Source organism: Euprymna scolopes, chromosome 16 (assembly GCF_053919585.1).
Source record: "Euprymna scolopes isolate OS-2025 chromosome 16, ASM5391958v1, whole genome shotgun sequence".
Taxonomy (NCBI): domain Eukaryota; kingdom Metazoa; phylum Mollusca; class Cephalopoda; order Sepiida; family Sepiolidae; genus Euprymna; species Euprymna scolopes.
In genome coordinates this window covers 66307525-66327553 of record NC_136497.1, presented here as the reverse complement: position 1 = coordinate 66327553, position 20029 = coordinate 66307525, and the positions used below count along the sequence as shown (strand labels likewise).

General features: G+C 33.6%; 1 protein-coding gene across 1 annotated transcript in view; it reads right to left on the bottom strand.

Moving 5' to 3' along the window:
* Nucleotides 1-19272, bottom strand: part of LOC145296004 (target of EGR1 protein 1-like) — a 361885-nt gene extending 342613 nt beyond the window's left edge. The window contains exon 1 of the mRNA XM_080142014.1: nt 18540-19272. Within this exon, the coding sequence (XP_079998140.1) occupies nt 18540-18609 (70 nt within the window). The 5' untranslated portion in view covers nt 18610-19272. The remainder of the gene's footprint in view (nt 1-18539) is intronic.
* Nucleotides 19273-20029: the final 757 nt, after the last annotated feature.

Below are 20029 nucleotides of genomic sequence, written 5' to 3'. Positions count from 1 at the left end.
TATCTGTTCTTAACCGATGCCGCACTTGTTTGTAACTAATAAGTAAATGTGTTACGGATGGACGGACGGACGGAGAATAGTTTTTTAAAAATGCATACTACAGAATAGTTTTTTTAGTCGTGTGCAAGCAACTCTATAAGTCACTCAGTTGGTCGGTCAGTCGGTCGGTCCGTAACACATGTACTTTTTATTTCTTTTTATGTTTATTATACCACTATTTATTGGTTTTCGGGGTTCCTGAATACGAAAATAACGTTTCAAATTCCCTAAATCAAATAATTTGTGTGATATAAAGGGGGATCACTTTTCTGTATTAATTTAATGTAAAATGATCACCCACTTTACAACCAGTCAGTCTCAAAGCCATCCAAGTCATTCTCTAGATCATTCAACTTGTTTTTGAAGGATTCCAGTTATTTTTTAAGCATTCAAGTCATTCTTAAGGTCATTCAATTCATCCTAAAGTTCATTAAAGTCATTCTAAGTCATTTACTTTTTATTTATTTAAGTAATTTCAGCCCATTTTTCGGTCATTTTAGTTTATCTTTAAGAATTTCATGCGAATCCTTCATTCACGCATTCATTCATTACATTAGAGCATGCGACTAATGGCTATTGGTCTTGTTCTGTCTGAAATGCAGTTCAAAACAAAGATTTATAAAGAGCGTTCCAAAAATAATCCCACCTAATTTTATTTTTAATGAGAGGTGAGAGATATCAAAACAGTTATATTGTATGGAGAGGTGAGATTGATATCAAAACAGTTATATATTATATAGAGAGGTGGATTGGTATTTTATTCTTATAACACCACCCGTTATAAACGTATAAATTGTATGTAAACATCTTCAGCTAAAACCCATTGCTACACTTTATTCTATAAAAAATAAATAACTCCCAATATAGACTATTTTAAGAATATCACTGAATAGATAGATAAATAGATAGATAGACAGATAGACCGATGATAATTAATTAACTTTTAACGATGATATTATCTAACATGAATGGATCAGACGGGATTGCAAATTGTATTGTTATTATGATTAAACTTACGCATTCATAACCAGAAAGTTTCATCTCTGTTGCAGATATTAATGGTGTGATCCTCTAAGAAAGCAATCCCTACTATGGGCGTGCGTTAGAAGCATAGTTGCATCATTGAGCTCCTGTCTAAAGTGTATCGAGAATGGTGGTGACTATGTAGAAAAGGTCGCTCATTTTAATGGTACAACTCCCATCTTCGTAGCTCTTCAACTTTTTGAGTAAAAATATAGGAGGCTTTACGTTTAGAACTACTCTCATATACCAAAATCAAAGATTTTTCTTGAGTAGAATTTTCTGACGAATTAAAAGCTTATTTAATATTGTATTAATACATTTTTTTTACAATAAAATATAGTAGGATTATGTTTCAGAATTGTTTAGATGAGAATTGATAATTTGCATAAGTTGCATTATTCAGACTATTATTCTCACCTTTGCTGTTATTCTTAAAACGTTGCATCGATATAATCTCTAAACTTCTTCAGTTATGTCATATCGTACTTGGGAATTTTTATATCTATCTCAAGAATTTATACGGAATTTTGAACTGAACCCTCTACTTAATCTGCAGAGGTAGATCGTTCTCATTTTGTCAGCCATTGGCAGTAGAAGCCTTGATTTTTTTTTCTTAGTATCGCCTGAAACAAGGATAGATATTTCAACTTCTAGAAGACTCTTATTCAGAACAAATTATTACTTTATCCGTTGTGCCATGTTTCATTACTCTCCACACTCTTCCAGTTGAGATCTGGTTGGTGCTATCTACCTTCCGTCTTTTCATCCTCTTAGACATTTCACAATCATTTGTGTGATATCGGCTGAGGCAGGTGTTATTTAGAGGGGGGGCAGTTTATACGCTTTCTTTTTATGGAAATCGCTCCTGACAATGTATGAAGCCACTTATGGGGCCAACAAAAAAGAAAGATAATTATTATAAAGACAAATTATGCCTATTGGCATTCATTTTCAAAAGACCAAAGCTCTAGATCAAAAGAAAAACAGCAGGATGAGAGTTTTGTAAACAGTTCTTACAAATAAGCTATGAGGTATGAAAGCAACTAATTGAAATTAGATCAACGAGCCAGACGAACTGGAACAAAGGAAGCAGAAAATTTTGAAGAACATATGCCCTGAAATTATTTATGGAAACAACTGGGATTAACAATATCACATCCATGAGAAGAAACAGGGGAGAGAAGAAGAAAGGATGAGGACAAGTACGTTTTTGCATTTTATCAAAAGCCCTTACCTGGAATAGGAATTCAACAGTCCAAATATGATATCAGCACCCCATACACGGGATGATAATAGATTTGGAAAGATAAAAAAAATAGCTTTAGGTGTGAGAAAGTGTCTGGAGAGAAACCACTCTACCACACGCAGAAAGAACAATGGCTTTGGTGTATGATGTATAAGAAAGATTTTATGAGACAGAAAGTCCAAGAAGTTTCAGAATCGATTTCTCCTCAAGAGAAGAGCCATCTATTAGAATCTCAAGAAGAAAAGGGACACACCTACGATTGAAAGACATGAGCTGAGTCTGATCAGGATTAAATGGAAAGTTCAAGGACCTTATCAGTTTGTATGTACATGTCCCATACAAGTTTGATATTGTAGTTTTCCTGTAACACTTTTGGTTTATGCTCATACCACTTCAGATTGTGATTAATTATTAGAGTTTGCATATATTTCAGTGTAGGACCTGAGTAACTTTTTTTTTTGTCTTCATGTTTTATATTGATGTTAAGTTAGCATAAGGCATATTGATACAACATGCGTTAAAGTTTCTTCCATTTCATTACACAATCTGCATATTGGTGCATCTGCAGTTTTTTCGATGTAGTATTTGATGGACCTAGTGCGAGTTGTTGTATCTGAGCTGCCGTTAAATTGCTCTCAGTAGATCTTTTTAATATCACACCTGACCAACGAATTCCAGCTGTTATTATCTCTAAATTAAGTATTCCTAAAGAATACACTGTAGTTTATTTCCAAATAATTTTTCCCGTCTCTCAAGTAACGTCTGACTCTTTTTCACCAAAGGTCTTAGTATCACTAGCCTTTTCACTTCATGAAGAAGAGTTTCATTATCTTCAGAAAGGTATTTAGTTAGACTTCCTTACTCTATATTTACCACATCTTCAACACTAAGTAAGCCTTGACCATCTTTTTTTTTTGGGGGGGGGGGGGCAGATACAATTGATCTACATCTCCGTTCTTAGCAACAGTTCCATAAATTGTAAGTATTTTATGTTTGTACGCCCAAACATTTCAATTCGTCTACAGTCCAGTCAAGTATACCATCGAATAATAGCTACTGATCTGGAATCGATGATATATATTGTATTTAGACTGTGCAGGTACAACTAAAGAATAACCCATAATCTTCTGTTGTATTCGGCTATAATCTGGTTCTTCATTTTCATGTTCTTAATCGTATCGGCTTCTAGTATCCCTAACTATTTGTAGCCTCTCTCATTGTCAACATTCTATATTAAATTTGTTGTTTGAAGTTTAAATTTATTTGTAGACGAGTTTGCCTCTTTTCATAACAAGAATAGCAAACTCCATCCTTATGTCATTACTAAACAATCTGATCGCATTCACTAGGGAATTAAGCTGGTTCTTCTTCCTCTCAAGAACTAGTTGACTGTAGCAAGTTCTTTTCCAAGTTCATATTCTGCTTTAACATTCTGTAAAAGAAGCGTCAGTGGAATCAAGCTGATGAGAAAAAGCAAAAGGGAAAGACTATCGCCCTGGAAAATTCATCTCTTAATTTTCACTTTGCCTAATGCAACATTTCATGAAATTGGCTTTCTGATTTTTTTTCATGCTATTCTTTATTGATGTTCGGATGTTGAGGGCTGTTGTGAAAATATCTATTGGAGTACCCATGAACGAGTCAAATGCCTTCTTATAATCTACCAATTCCATGACAAGGTTTGTAGATCTTCGTTTCCAGTTTTTTTATTATCATTTTATCGATCAGAAGCTGATCCACTATGCTTCGTGATATTTTTCAGCACCTTTTCTGTTCATTAGACAGCAAATTGTTTTGGTCTAAATGACCATAGATTATTCCAGACAATATGCTATCGAAAAGTTTCAACATAAGTGAGAGGCAAGTGATTAATCTAAAAGTTGTCACTTCACTCCTTTTGTATTCTCTTTCGTGATAAAGACTCTAGTGCTCTTTGTTAGCCACCCAGGGAAGCGACCTGTCGTCAAATAGTTATTTAGCATTGTTGCAAGAAATTGGTGAATAACTGGAAGAGTTTTAAGTTAGTGTCCCTAGGCTTCGTCAGGTTCAGGCGCTTTCCAGTTTGAAAGCTTTTTAACCTTGATATTGAACATCTCAACGGTGACTCTTATGTTCATTTGTAGGTCGATTCTAGAGGACATATCACTTTCAACATATTGGATCCATTCTGCATCATCTTGATGTCTGACTTCATTTTCCCAAATACTTTTCAAGAATATACGAGATGGATCAGCGTCAAGTATAACATCTTTCAATTCCTTCTAGTTGATTAAAAAAAAAGTTTCTGATTATTATCGAACAGTCTGTTTCGTCGACCCTGCTCAATTCTATCGATACTGTAACGTTTAACTTTTTCCGTTTTAGCTGTGATATGCTATTTCAGTTCTTCAGTTACACATTTGAAACTTTTTTGTGTTTAGCCTTTCACAAGCACTCTGACGTTTGAGTTTGCCGTTTTCGACAGCTTGTACTTAAATCCTTTCGAAGTTGTTTTATTTGCCCATTTAAACGTTTCCATCACCAAAGCGCTTTTTTACTTCTTTTTTCTACTCCGAGTAACTGTAACGCCGTATTGGCAGGAGCTTTAATAACTTTAATGCATTGATCTAAATTATTTACCGAGAAAAATAGCAAGATTTCATTCACTTTGGTCGTGACAGATCTGAAAATTACTTCCCCCCCCCCTTTATCCTTCATGACAATTTTTAGGAGGGGGGGCAGAGATTAAAATTTTTTTTGAGCAATTTCAGTTTTCCTGGGTTCATCTGTTGTTCCTTCCATTTTTTGTTTATGTTTTTTGTTGCAGTTTCCATATGTTTGGTTAGTGCTTATAGTTTATGTTTCTGCGTTCGAGGGTTTTCTTTATTATGTCGGCTGTTTTCATTATTACCATCTGCTGTATAGTGTTCGTCTTCCTCTTGATTTCAATTCTTCAAGTCTTTTATCCAGGTTTCATGACATCATCAAACAATAGAAATGAAAGAGATAATTGGAAAGGAGTACCACAGAAGAACACGAAAACTCTTAGAAGCTGAATTATATTGTATAAACTTAATAAAAAGGTATGAATACATGGGCAGTGTAACTAGTGAGATAGTCTGGACCGTTTTTATGTTGGACTAAAGCAGAACTGATGCATTTCAACAAGAGGACCAGGAAACATGATCATCCACGAAGCACTACGCCCAAAGAATGATACTTACCGACTTTACGTGAAAAGGAAAGATGGAGGAAGAGGACTGATTTGTATAGAAGACAGAGTGAATGACATAAAAAAGAATTAGAAAACTGCATAAGGCAGAACACAGAAAGGACTATTACTGCGGCAAGAGACAAAAAATGCACAAGACAGAAAACAGAGGCAAGGGATAAGACGAAAAAAGAAAAATGAGAAGAGAAACAGCTACACAGACAATTCATAAGGACGACAAAAGAGGAGACTAAAGAAAAGACTTCGATGTGGCTACAAAAAGGAAACCTGAACAGAGAAACTGAATCTCTAATAATAGCCACAAAAGATAATACGATAAGAACCAACCACATGAAAGCAAATATCGACCAAATACAAAAAACAGCAAAGAGACGAAACAATGAACAACATATTAAGCGAATGCACCAAACTAGTCAAAAGAGAATACAAGAATACTGTATCAGCATCAACCACACCAAATATTCGTGAAGAATCAGGGAGGATGAAAAGACCGAGGAGAGAAAACACTTAACATATTTTCACTGAATGAATGCAAAAATGTCTTATTACCACTCAATTCCAATGGTCGTTGCCAATGAGAAATTAATGTTAAATGGCTTTTGCGATAACGCAAATTAATTTGCAAATGTTATTGAAAGAGGTGAAGAATACTGGAAATCTGGAAAGACTTATTATCATTTAGACTCCAGAGAACATATCAAGTTGTTCTCTAAAGAAACCTTCTGTGATGGCTTATGTGAAAGCTCTTAGTGAGTAATGATAATAATAAGCCGAAAAGAAACTTAGTAATGATGTTTTAATCGTCTCCCCCTACACACACACATATATATATATACAGAAAAAGAGAGAGAGAGAGAGAGAGAGAGAGAGAGAGAGAGAGAAATAAAAAGGGAAAAAAACGAGTTATGTGATCATCAACGTTTCGTCTTTATTTCGAGACTTTCTCTGATGAAATAAAAACGAAACGTTGATGAACACATAACTCTGTTCCTTTTTATTTCTCTATTTCGTCGGAATACTATTTCCATTATTCTCATCATCTATCTATCTATCTATCTATCTATCTATCTCTCTCTCTCTCTCTCTCTCTCTCTCTCTCTCTCTATATATATATATATATATATATATATATATATATATATATATATATACGGAAGGAAAAAGGAAAAACGCCAATATAAAGATATATATGAATGCATATAAATTTAATAGTTCAGTCAATAGGAAGGTTACATACATCAGGAGTACAGGATATATATGTATAATTATACCTAGGTATTTTGAAGCATAATGCTTCTCATCAAAAGAGAGGAGAAGGTGCTAGGTAACGTATTAGAAATGTGACGTCTAGCTATAGCTATATAAGGAACGAAATAATGGGGTGACTACACACACACACGCACACACATATATAATTTATTATTCAATATTTATTTAAATATTTTTACGTGCATAAATTAAGTTAAACAAATATTTAAACTATAAATTAATTACAAATAATACATCTCAAAATGTGGTGCGACTAGAGTATAAGCAAAGGGCAGATAACTTCTCTCTTTAAAAGTACTCGGAGAGTGAAAAGTGAGAAGAAAAATACCACAAAATTGCTTATAAAAAATAAATAAATCAACAATTATACATATATATATACATATACATATATTCATATATATCTATACATATCTATATGCATGCATATCTCTCTCTTTCACTTTCTTTCTCTCTCTCTCTCTCTCTCTTTCTCTCTCTCTCTCTATTTATATATATATTATATATATATATATATATATATATATATATATATATATATATATATATATATATATATATATATAAGCAACAGGCTTCTTTGATAAGGATTGTGTGTCAACACTAAATATCTCAGACAGTAGACAAAAAATGATTTTATCATTTAATAAAAATTTCCTTGGCATTTTCTGGTTATCAATTAATTTTTAATTTACATACAAAATGTCTTCTTAGCTGTGACAACAAGTTTCTTACTTTTAAAATTCGCGCCAACCAGCATAATGTGATTTCAATTCAGACTGAATACAATCGTCAATAAGAACATACGTGTTTTCTTCACCCTATTAGGATTCGATCCCTAAGGACTTTAACATCTAAAATAAAAAAAAAACGAAAAAAAAAGACTAAATACAACAGACTTCTTTGATAAGGATGTGTGTCAACACCGAAAGTCTCAGTGAGTAAAAAAAAATAGTTTTATTTTTTAATAAATTTTGCATTGGCATTTTCTGGTTTTCAAATAATTTTTAATTTATCTTCGATGTGACAACACGTCTCTTAGACACACACACACACACACACACACACACACACACACACACACACACACACACACACACACACACACACACGCACACACACACACTCATACACACACACGCGCGCGCACACACACACAATCGTCATATAATGATAAGATCACTCTGACTGACGCTAAAAGCATTTAATAAGAATAAATATTTAATTTCAACCGTATCTCTTACAGTTCGCGGTAGCCTAGTGGTTCGAGTCATTTTCTAATGAAGCCAGACATGACTTCTGTTGCCGGAGTTCGAGTCTCTCGACTGGCGTTAATCGTGGCACCCTGCACTGAAAATTCCCGAAAGGATGAAACACTAGTGTCTGTAAGTATTTAATAATTATTATAGTAAATAACAATATATATATATATATATATATATATATATATATATATATATATATATATATATATACATGCTTACCTGACATCACTAGGAAGTTTATATTTGTAAAACCTAATTGCTGCAAAAGGTAACGATCGTATAGTGATAAAATAATTAGTAAGAAGTGGAAAACCAATCCTCCACACATAACACATACAAAACCCATCCTCCACACATAACACATACAAGACCAATCCTCCACACATAACACATACAAAACCAATCCTCCACACATAACACATACAAAACTAATCCTCCGCACATAACACATACAAAACCAACCTCCTCACATAACAAAGAAAAAAGATATGTTTTTGATATCGAATTTACCAAGCAACAGAAAAAAATAAAACCAAATGTTGTTGTCGTCGTCGCTTCTATACTCAATCTAAAAATATGACCAAGAAACATAACAAGAAAAAAAAGAAGCGTACACACAAAACAATAAAACTTGTATAAAAAAAGTAATTTCGTAACACACCGGTGGTTGTTTGGTCATTAAATTAGTAAGTGAACCAAATGGTTGAAATGAAATTGTAACCAATCGAAAAACAGCAATTTATTTGTCGTCAATGTTTGTAGACATCGTCTTTAAAGAAGAGAGCGTAGCGAAAATAAATAATAAACTGACACACGTATCTGCTTCTAGAATTAACTCATTCACTCTGCTGGTCTAATGATATCTGCTTCCTTCTCGCCGCAGGAAGATGTGACACAAGGTCGGAAGATGAGGAGAGTCGAGCCAGCGCCCCGAAAGGAAGCTCACTCTGATCCTGCAAGGAAAAAATGTCTGGGCAGCCCTATAATCAGGACGCATCAGTTAGTGAGCAATAAACCTACTCCACGCTCAAAGAGAGGAGGTAAGGCCTGGGAGGGTTAATCTCCTAGGACTATCCAGAACCATACATCAGCCTCTCATAATAAAGACAACCTTCTGGCCCAGTTCTCGTTGGACTGATTGTTCAAAGAGAATAGCTTTTGACCTTCACACTAAGACTGTCGGCTAATGTTTGAACATCTTTAAAATCATATAAATAATTAGATTGATGCAAAACAAGTATAGAAGTCACAATCTCCTGTTCATTGAGTAACAGAGCGTATGGCGACTATATACAAATACCGAGCCGTGGGCGAAATGACGTCACTGTAAAGAAAAAGAAAAAGACAGTAAAAATGAGTGCACGTTAAAGAGGTTGATCACGTTAGAGACGCGGATGACGTTCAAGAGTACGTTCGAAACGACATTCGAGAAGACAGGCATCACAGAAGACGATCACGTTAGTGACGTGGATGACGTCACAACCTTTATGCCTGGTTGGAGAATGAGGAAACAAACGTCATTGTTACAAACAAAGGAGTCGAGTTATTCCTTGTCCTGTGTTTCTTGCGACGTACTCTGCTACAACGTGTTGGGTCTACGTGTGTAAACGTGCGTAAAGTTACATTTGGACACATTTAAAACGCATTAAATTAGTGAAACACTAGTTGACTGGCAGATGACATTAAGAAAGATGCGTAGGCCATTTTTAGACGATAGTGTATTTAGGTATAGCCAGAAAGCACTCAAACAATATAAATTGGGTATAAAAGTTATGTTTTAATGAAAGAAAAAATGGATATATATGAAGCGTGCGTATTAAAATAGAAATGAATGAAACCTGAGAAAATAGAAACGTCATCAGTTAGCAAGTGATATTTAAAGCATAAGCTTGGTTTTGTAGCTGTGAGTATCAAGAAGAATTGATAAGAACCAAATTTTATAACAAAACGTTTTATATCTACAATTTTATAAGAATATAAGAGTTTTTTTTTTATTTGTAAGTGTTCATGTCTGCAAACGTGCTTTAGGTAGAGAAAGTTGAATAATTAATCATAAGTCAACATTTTCATAGTGTGAATAATAAAATGTGTATGTAAGTAATATACATATGTGAGTATTCGGCTGCGTGACTCTGTGTATGTGTGTTGGTTTACCTTGTTCTTCTTAGTGTGTTTATAGCTGTAAGTATCAATTCGTTTCCGTGTGTAAGAATGTGTGTGCTAGGTAAAGAAGGCTTACATGTGCGTCATTAAAAATTCCTTTTTGCCTTACACAGCCAAAGGCGGAGGGGGGAAGGAAACGTCCATGGGTCTTTCAAGTGCACCATGTTTAATCTTTCTCTATTTCTCTATCTATCTATTTATCCATCCATCCATCCATCCATCCATCCATCCATCCATCTATCTATCTATCTATCTATCTATCTATTTCTCTCTCTCTCTCTCTCTCTCTCTCTCTCTCTCTCTCTCTCTCTCTCTCTCTCTCTCTCTCTCTCTATCTCTCTCTCTCTAGCTTTTAGCTGGGTTTTTTTCCCCAAATATTATGTGAGTTTTATGTTCACATCAGCCTTTAAATTTTTTGGGAGGTTTGAAACGATTTTCATTGGTTGAAAATATTTGAGTTAACATGTTCATGTGACAACTTACTTGCTTTGGGGTGTGAAAGAGAGAATGTTTCGAAACGAAGCGGAGAATGGAAGCGGATAGCAATTTGTCGTTCAAAGTTCGTCCGAATCACGTCTGGATTCAGTAACTACAGAGGAATAAGGATTTTCGTATCTTTAAACATTCACTAAATTGGTTTATATGAATAATCGCAATCGACAAACCGAACCGAAAACGAAATCAATAACTATTTATCATTTCATCATTAATGCTAGCCAGTTTTAAACAAAAACAAACAGAAAAACATCATTTTTTACATCGGATTCCGATGCTCCAAAAGGTTCTGATATTTTTTTTCAAAGCCGATTGCGATTAACCGTCTCAACACTGATATATATATATATATATATATATATATATATATATATATATATATATATATATATATATATATATATATATATAGTAATTTATAAAATATATATGGCGATTAAGCTACACTGAATATTCGGCGTTTCATCCACTCTTTCGCAAATATTGTTGCCTGATAAACTACGCTTTTTGTTAGACATTTATTTTGAACTGGGCAAAGTGTGCGGTGTCTACAATCAAATGTTAAAAACAAAACTTGGCAAGAAATTTATAGATCTTATTGAAAAACACTTTCCCGCAACCAACCCCTTACACAAAATCTTCAATAAAAATAAAAATACCTACAGTTGTTGCGAAAATTTAGAGATGCTAATTAAAGGACATAATAACAAAATACTAAATAAAAACAATGTAAACAACAACAAAATAAACAATAAAAAAGTAGACACCATGATAAAAATAAAACTAACACTAGCAGAAATAATAATAATAATAATAATAATAATAATAATAATAATAATAATAATAATAATAATAATAACAACAACAAACCAACCCCGGACAAGAACAACCATACCATAAATAAAAATAATAATAACGAACAAGATAAATGCAACTGTAGACACCGCACACTTTGCCCAGTTCAAAATAAATGTCTAACAAAAAGCATAGTTTATCAGGCAACAATATTTGCGAAAGAAAACCCGAATAACAAGAAATATTACGTAGGCATTACTTCCTTAGATTTCAAAACCCGATACTATGACCACAAAAGTACATTCAACAATAAAAAAAAACAACGTATAAAAACAACACTAGCGAATAAATACTGGGAACTCAAAGAAAGCGGACATTCGCCGGTAGTCGAATGGAAAATAATAAGACAAGCTACCACGTGTAGGCATTTAGACGACCCATGTAAATTATGCCTTCATGAAAAATTTGCTATCCTGTACTTTAAAGAACCCCAACATCTATTAAACTGTAGAAGAGAAATAGCAAATAATTGTGTTCACAAAATAAAATTTACTCTAGGATAGCGATACAAAATAGTTTTAAAACTAACAAAAACAATAGAAAATAAACAAATAAACAAATTAAATAAACATGAATATACATAAACGATCACACATATGTATGTATATATATATGTATATATATGGGCATATATGTATGTACACATATGTATATATATATATATATGTATATATATATATATAAAAGAAAACGTCTGCCTTAAACCACTAAACTAGTTTTAAAACAGATCCGTTGTTCGATAAAATGCATGCCCATTAGCTGATAGGAAGGGGCGCGGTGGATACTAGAAAGCTGATTGGCTAACTAAAATCCTCAACAGAAGAGGACCATATAAAAACGATAAACAACCACAGAATTCGCGCATAAGCCTGACGAATCCTAGAGTGGATGAAACGCCGAATATTCAGTGTAGCTTACTCTCCGTATATATTTTATAAATTACTAACTAGCTCTACCTACGTATTGAGCACTTTTGAAGTAAATACTTAAAATTTACGCATAAATCTATACCTTCGTATATTAATTTTATGTGAGCAAATGAAGTAGTTATATATATATATATATATATATATATATATATATATATATATATATGTATATATAAAGGAGCACGATAATATTTTTCGGACACTTTAGTATTCGACTTTCCGAGTACCATAGAGTGGCGAAATTCCTTCAAAAGAAAAGCATAAACATACAAAGACAATACCTGTAATAAAAATGGAAGAAAATCGATTAGGTAAGAAAAAATATTTAATTTTCATCATTTTTTTTACAAAACACACGCAATATTATTTTTCAGACATCGTTGAAAAACTGTTAATAGTCTGTAATATCACCTTTCTTCTCAATAACTTTTAGCCATCACTCTTCATAATGATCAAACATATGCACAATAACATCTCTACGTGTTTCTATTCGTTGTTTTTTGGCATCAACTATTCGTTCACATAGTTGAGTATCTTTCGTTATTTCAGGTCCATCATAGACAAGTTGCGCAAGCATTTCCCAGACATTTTCTATTAAATTAAGATGTGAGCTTTTTGCAGGACATTCCTAAATTGTCATATTCACTTTAGCCATCCATTCTTTCGTAAGTTTTGACACATGGATGCTGCAATTGTCTTGCTGTGGAACGAAATATTTCCCCATCTCTTTTCTTATCCTTGGTAGGGCTTTCTCGTCCAGCAACTGTTTGTAACCTTTGCGGTTCTGTCGTCATTTCAGCCACTCCAACTATATATTTCCATTAGCAAAGATCATACCCAAAACCAAAATCGTCCTCCTCCTCCTCCTCCTCCTCCTCCTTCCATCTGTCGTTTGCTCAGTACAACAGACCCACCCCTTCTCGGCCAAGTACACCATCCATCGGACCCATCAAACTTGAAACGCTTCTCATCAGTAAATATAACCTTCTTAAAGTCAACATGCTTTGTTAACCACCTTTTAACACTCCCCAGTCTTGCTCTTTTGTGTTTCTTTGTTAGTGCTATTTTTTTCTTAGCTTTTGTATACTTCAAACCAATCCTATGCAGCGTTCTTTGTACTGTTCGGATGTTTACATCCCATTCACATTTATCCTTCACTTTTCTTGCTGTGACTTTTTCTCCAAATGTCAAAAGCCGTGTCACAGTCATTTTCATTCTCCTTTCAATCCTTTTGCCAATTGATCTTTTCCGTCCTCTCTTTTTCCCCCGCTCGGAGTTTGTCTTCAGCATATATTCGACCGTTGATTTCGACAGCTTCAAATCCATGGCGATCCTTTTGATGCTGAGGCCATCTTCCCGTTTCTTCCGTGCCAAACAAACGATTTCTTTTGAATGCATTTTACCTCATTAAACTTAATTGTTTTGCCAGCAGAATAGAACAGATAATTGATTCTAATGATGACAGCTAAGTGTGCAAGCAGAAAATTTGCATACAGCAACATATACATGAACATAGCTCTTAATAACATAAGATTTTTTGTCATGTCCGAAAAATAGTGTTGCGCAAGTTTCGCGAAAATCACAAAAAACTAGAATTATCAAAGCCAAACTAAAAAAAAAAATGATTACACTAGTAGTGGATTTTCACTCCTCAACTACGTCCTTTTTTTTTTTGCACAAGTAATCACCTTGAAGTACTTTCTTCAAAGTGTCCGAAAAATATTGTCGGGCCCCTGTATACACGAAAAGAGAGAGAGAGAGAGAGAGAGAGAGAGAGAGAGAGAGAGAGAGAGAGAGAGAGAGAGAGAGAGAGAGAAGATGGAGCATAAAAGTATTAAAATAAATATGCTTATGGTAAGCTAGTTACACAGAAATCTTTGTCTTAACCCTTGTTGGGTTAAAGGTCTTTATAAACATTTTCTATGAACCGGGCTGGGTTGAGCGGCTTTCCAAAAAACACAGCACCATTCTAAAATCAAAAAGGGTCCCGATAACTGTTAAAGTAAAAGGTATTTTTTTTTTTAAATTTATGTCCGTTTTATACGGCGGTGATTTTATCACATTGATTAAACTAGCCAATTGCATTCAGGTGTTTCAAAATCACGTAATGCGTTTCATTATAGGATATCACCTGATCGAAAAAAAAAAAGAAACAAAATATCTACCCTCAAACTACTTCCCTACCCCCTGTATTTGATAACATCAAAAGTAAAATTCATAAACATTTTGGCCATGTCCAACGATCAACCGTCAAAGTTATGCTTTGAGGCGATGTTAGAAGGTAAAAGAGGCAGAGGAAAGCCAAGGAAAAGGTAGAGATAAAATGTTTTTGATTGAATATTTCTCAACAGTTGGGCGTCCATCAACAAACTTGACCTGGATCGGAACGGCGAAAAATAAGTCACGCGAGTTCGCAATCCGCACCAACCGAAAGATGCGACTCATGCGTATGAATTTTATAAGCAATCTCTTCAAAATCTGTATTAAAATTCTCTTAGTCCGTCTTTTTGTCTGTCCGTTCTATTTTTCATCAAAAACGACTACAATGATCCGGTGGAAATTTTGTATGGGCCTTTATTATGATAAGGTACAGCAAACTAAGTAGTATGACATTCTTTCTAGATTAATAGGAACTAGCAGAACCCGTGGAAATTCCATGGTAGTTGAAAGATTTTAAAACACATTATAGATAAAATGATAAAAATGATAAAACAAATAACGACGAATTTAAAATAAGTCTTGTAGTAAATCCTTTTTTAACCCTTTAAAGTTAAAAAGAACCAATTAAAAAGAATACAACAAAAATTCAAATCATAGCACATTGTTTGCTATTTTTTCTGAATAATTTTTATTATAAATTATAAAGGAACAGGTGTCAACTCACTTGCACATTTTTTTTTAATTTAAAAAATAATCTTTAATGAAATAAACTTACAGTCTCCTATTAACATGACTTTTTTTAATCATAAATAAAATGGACAATTTGAAAAAAACAGACAGCCATATTTTTCTTTTGATTTGCAAATTTTTGGAGAGGAAATGGTTTTAATGATTTTTAACGAAAAAAGAGCGACTATAAAGGGAGGTAATTCGTTTAACATGAATTAATGTTTGCGATGATGATGATTTTTGTGTGACACTGGACGTCGGACAAGTAAATTGATATTTAGATTATCCATCACAATATCACGTTTACTTTAAAACGGATAAAACAGAATATAATTATCTCTTTGATTTTTATAGAATAAAAAAACGTCCTCGTTGAACGAAACCAATAAAGGAAACGAATACACAAAACTGTACAACATTTGTAAGAAAGTTGAATGAGTTAAGAGTTAAGAATTGTTTGGCAACTACATTTTTAAGGTTACTAGGTTTTTAAAATGTAATTCTAAGCAATTTTAAAACAACAATCTATACGTCGGAGAAAATTGTAACGAAACGAAAAACGAATTGAAAAACGACTCGGCGTATATAATTCAATTATAAAAATAGAAATCAGGAAACTTGATGAAAAACGAAAAGACGGCCGAACGAAATGAAAATGAGAAGATTGATGAGATAGTCTAGCGACCAAATTAGAAGGAACTCTACGTGTTTTGGTATAATGTCATTATAAAGCCTAAAACATTTTACGAAATCTGCTCGGACTGAAAGAACTGAGTAATATATTATCCGTACGAATGTAATATTTGTAAAAAAAAAAAAAAAAAAAAGAATTACGGCATTATGTATGTGTGTATGTTTTTACTGCTTTTAGAAGATAATATTCATGCAAGTGTTAAGTACAATAAGCGTTTCTCGACCGGGTTGTGACTTGCGATGAAAAGTAAGGTCTTTACGACAACCGGCGACGCCCAGCTCAGTGATTAAACGCCGACGAAGCTCCACGATACTTCCCGAACCCAGAGTTTCACTAAGAGAAAGTCATGCTGACTGTTTGGTGGTCTGCAACCGGTTTCATCCATTACAGTTTTTTTGAATGCAGAGGGAACCATTACAGCGAAGAAGTATTGTCAACAAATGGAAAAAATGCATCAGAAACATCGAAAACAACACCCGGCATTAATCAACATTAAAGGTCCAATTCTCTTCCATAACATTTCCCGACCTCTCCTTGCAAAACCGACCCTGCAGAAGTTGAAGGAATAGGGCTACGAAATTCTATCCCATCTGCCATAATCTCCAGACCTCTCACGTACTGACTACCACATTTTCAATCATTTCGACAACTTCCTGGGTGCGAAATACTTAAAAAAAAAAAAAAAAAACTAATCGATATCAAAAACGCCTTCAGCAATTTCATCGCCACTAGAATGCAAGATTTTTTACGTTACTAGCATGAATACATTTATTCTGCGTTGGCAAAAGTGTTGATTCTGCTGGTTCTTATTTTGATCAATAACTTTTTGTTTGAGCCGAGATATGTTCATCTGAATTTAAAAGTTAAAACCGAAAGAACTTTCTTGTCAACATACGAAACAATCCTAAAATACCAATATATTTTCCAAACATCATATATATATATATAGGTTGTTTATCTCTAATGAATTGTACGACGACACAAAGGATTATATTTTCGCCATTACAACGAAACACGTGTAAGATATCTATGGAAAACAGAAAGGCGTTCCCATATAAGTAAAACAATTAAAAATGAACAAAAATTATGTTTGTGAATTGATTATTTTTTATTTATTTTTTTTATCATATTGTTATGTAACTCACCAGTATATATATATATATATATATATATATATATATATATATATATATATATATATATATATATATATATATATATATATATATATATATATATATATATATATATGTATACGAAAAGAGAGAAAAGATGGAGTATGAAAATATGAAATATTTAAAGAAACATACTTATGGTAAGCTAGTTGCACGGAAATCAGCCTTAACGCTTGTTGGGTTAAATGCGTATATAAACATTTTCTATGACTTTTATAAGCAATCTCTTTAAAATCTGTTTTAAAATTCCCTTCGTCGGTCTGCTTTTCTGTCTGTTATTTGTTATTAGAAACGACCGATCTGGTGAAAATTTTGTATGGATTTTTGTTCTGATAAGGTTCAGCGATCTAAGTACTATGGTGTCCGTTCGATGTGCAGTTAAAGGTTGATAGGGATTAATTGCCATAATACCATATTTACTCTAGAAATTTTCTCGGAATGTACGGAGCCGATATGGCTGCCATTTTCTATGAACCTTTGTCATGATAAGATACAGCGACCTAAGTATTATGTTATCAGTTTGATGCAAAGTTAGGAATTAATAGTGGTTATTCATCACAATATTACGTTTACGCTAAAAGTTTGGCATAAAATAATCATTTTCAGTACACAAGCTATAACTTTTACCCATTTTTAACGGGCTTAAATATCTAGTATCTTTATAATATTGTCTTAATCTCGACTATTTTTTTTATCAGAGCAAGAAACCAAGGCTCTTATAAAGCGGGTTAAGTTATGGTTAAATCCAATTTTATCGCAAACGTTACGTTTCTACAGAAGAAGAGTCTGGAATGACAACGCTTCACCGTTAACAGAGTAACTCTTTTGATGTTACCTAAAAACAAAATGGTGGTATAGCACAAAACAAACAGGCATGAGTTCGAATACCCTACATATTAAGTTTCATGCCTGTAGACTAAAAACTGACAGAGGAGTTTGATAGGCAATTTATTTTTAACAAATATACATACACATGCATAAATATATATATATATAGAAAGAGGTTTGTGTTTACTATAACCTTTTTACGCAAATATTACGCAAGCATAAATTATGTAGAATATCTGCAAGAATATAATTGCACGTAATAGTAAACTGAAGATGATCATCCCATAAGAAAACGGAACAAAAAAACTAATGGGAATTAATTAAAATGAATGTTTAAAAGAATAAGCAAATTAGTTAGATCTTTTGCCGATGAATGCAATTCCACAACTCATACATAAGTAAGGCATCTAACTGGAAATAAAATTTCGTAGTTTTATCGCAATACAAGTAATAATTACCTATTATTGTTCCGAATTCGGCATACTCACGTTGATACACCGTTCCTCTTAGATCAACAAAGTATAACATCGTTGAGATCAGTCAGTACTAAATTGGTAACCATTTCAGAATACCAGGTGCTGTATATGCTCTCTGCTTATCTCGGCATTGTTTTCAGTCAGCCACTGGGATGAAACTGTGCCGACTTAGGAGAGGAGAAGTTAGAGATTGCGCAACCCTTGCTTTACAATCCAGCGCGGGTAAGCCATCCATCCTCCAAGATGATCAGTTGGTCATCGTTGTTTTGACGGACAAACATCCTATTACTGTACTAATTTTGGGTTAGTAATTTGTGATTTTAGTTTGAGACATGAAAATTCATAAATTATAAAATGGTCGAACTTTTTCTTTTTCAACTAATCTCTTATCCACTTCTAGGTACAAGATTTTTGGGGGAGAACAAACGCTCCGCAGTTAAATTTCACGTCTTCTCTCTACAGTTCACTCTCTCTTCATCCAGTAAAAATAAAATCTTTCTATCAAGGTTATGTCTCTTGTTTCTTCTACCAACATAGAGGCACTTGTTATTGCTTGACTAAACAGCCAGCAATTCTTAGTCTGTCCTCCTTCCCTTCCTCGTTTCTTTTTCTCATGCTATCAGCAACATTGCATGGCTTCCTTACACAGCATTTCCATCCCTCTCCCCGAACAGCGTTTTCCTTTTTACAATCCAAACCGACATGTTTAACTGTAAACATTCGCAGTCTCGAAGGCCTACTTGACCCTGGAGGTCACACTTGCTTCCGCTAAGGTTTCCTGGGCAAAATTATTAGAAATTATATAATGTTTTGGCGTATGTGTATAATTCGCCGTGGCTTTTCTTCCAGATAAATATTATTTGAAAATCATCGAATCCTTTGGGGAGTTTGTGAGGATAGGGTGCATGGATCGTTATTATAACGTTAACACTGTATACCAACCAAATAAAAGAGACTTATTAAATTAACGAAAACAGGACGAATGTGAACGAAGTGCGTAAGCCTATGAATAGGTAACAATGCAAAAGTTTTGATAAATGGGTATTGTAATGAATGTAAACATTATTTGGAAAAAAAAACCCCCACGGAATAAAAACAGCATTACAATTCATTACAGGGAGCCAAAAGAAAGCGAACGCTCACCAATAATCAAGTGGAAATAACATGACAAGCCAGTTTATGTAGACATTTAGACGACGTATGTATAACGTCTGAATGAAAAATTTGAAATTCTAAATTTTAAAGACCCCCCAAAACCTATTATAAACTGCAAAAGTAGAATAACAAACAATTTTATATACAAAACGAACGTTATTCTATGATAATAATACAACAGAAAAATAATATAATTCTGAAATAAAAAGTAAGCACCACAGCACTAACGTGTTAAAAACTCACTTATTAATTCGATACATTAGCAGAAATATGTTGAGTTAATTCTATGCAGAATAAAGAAAGAGGAACTAAAATTC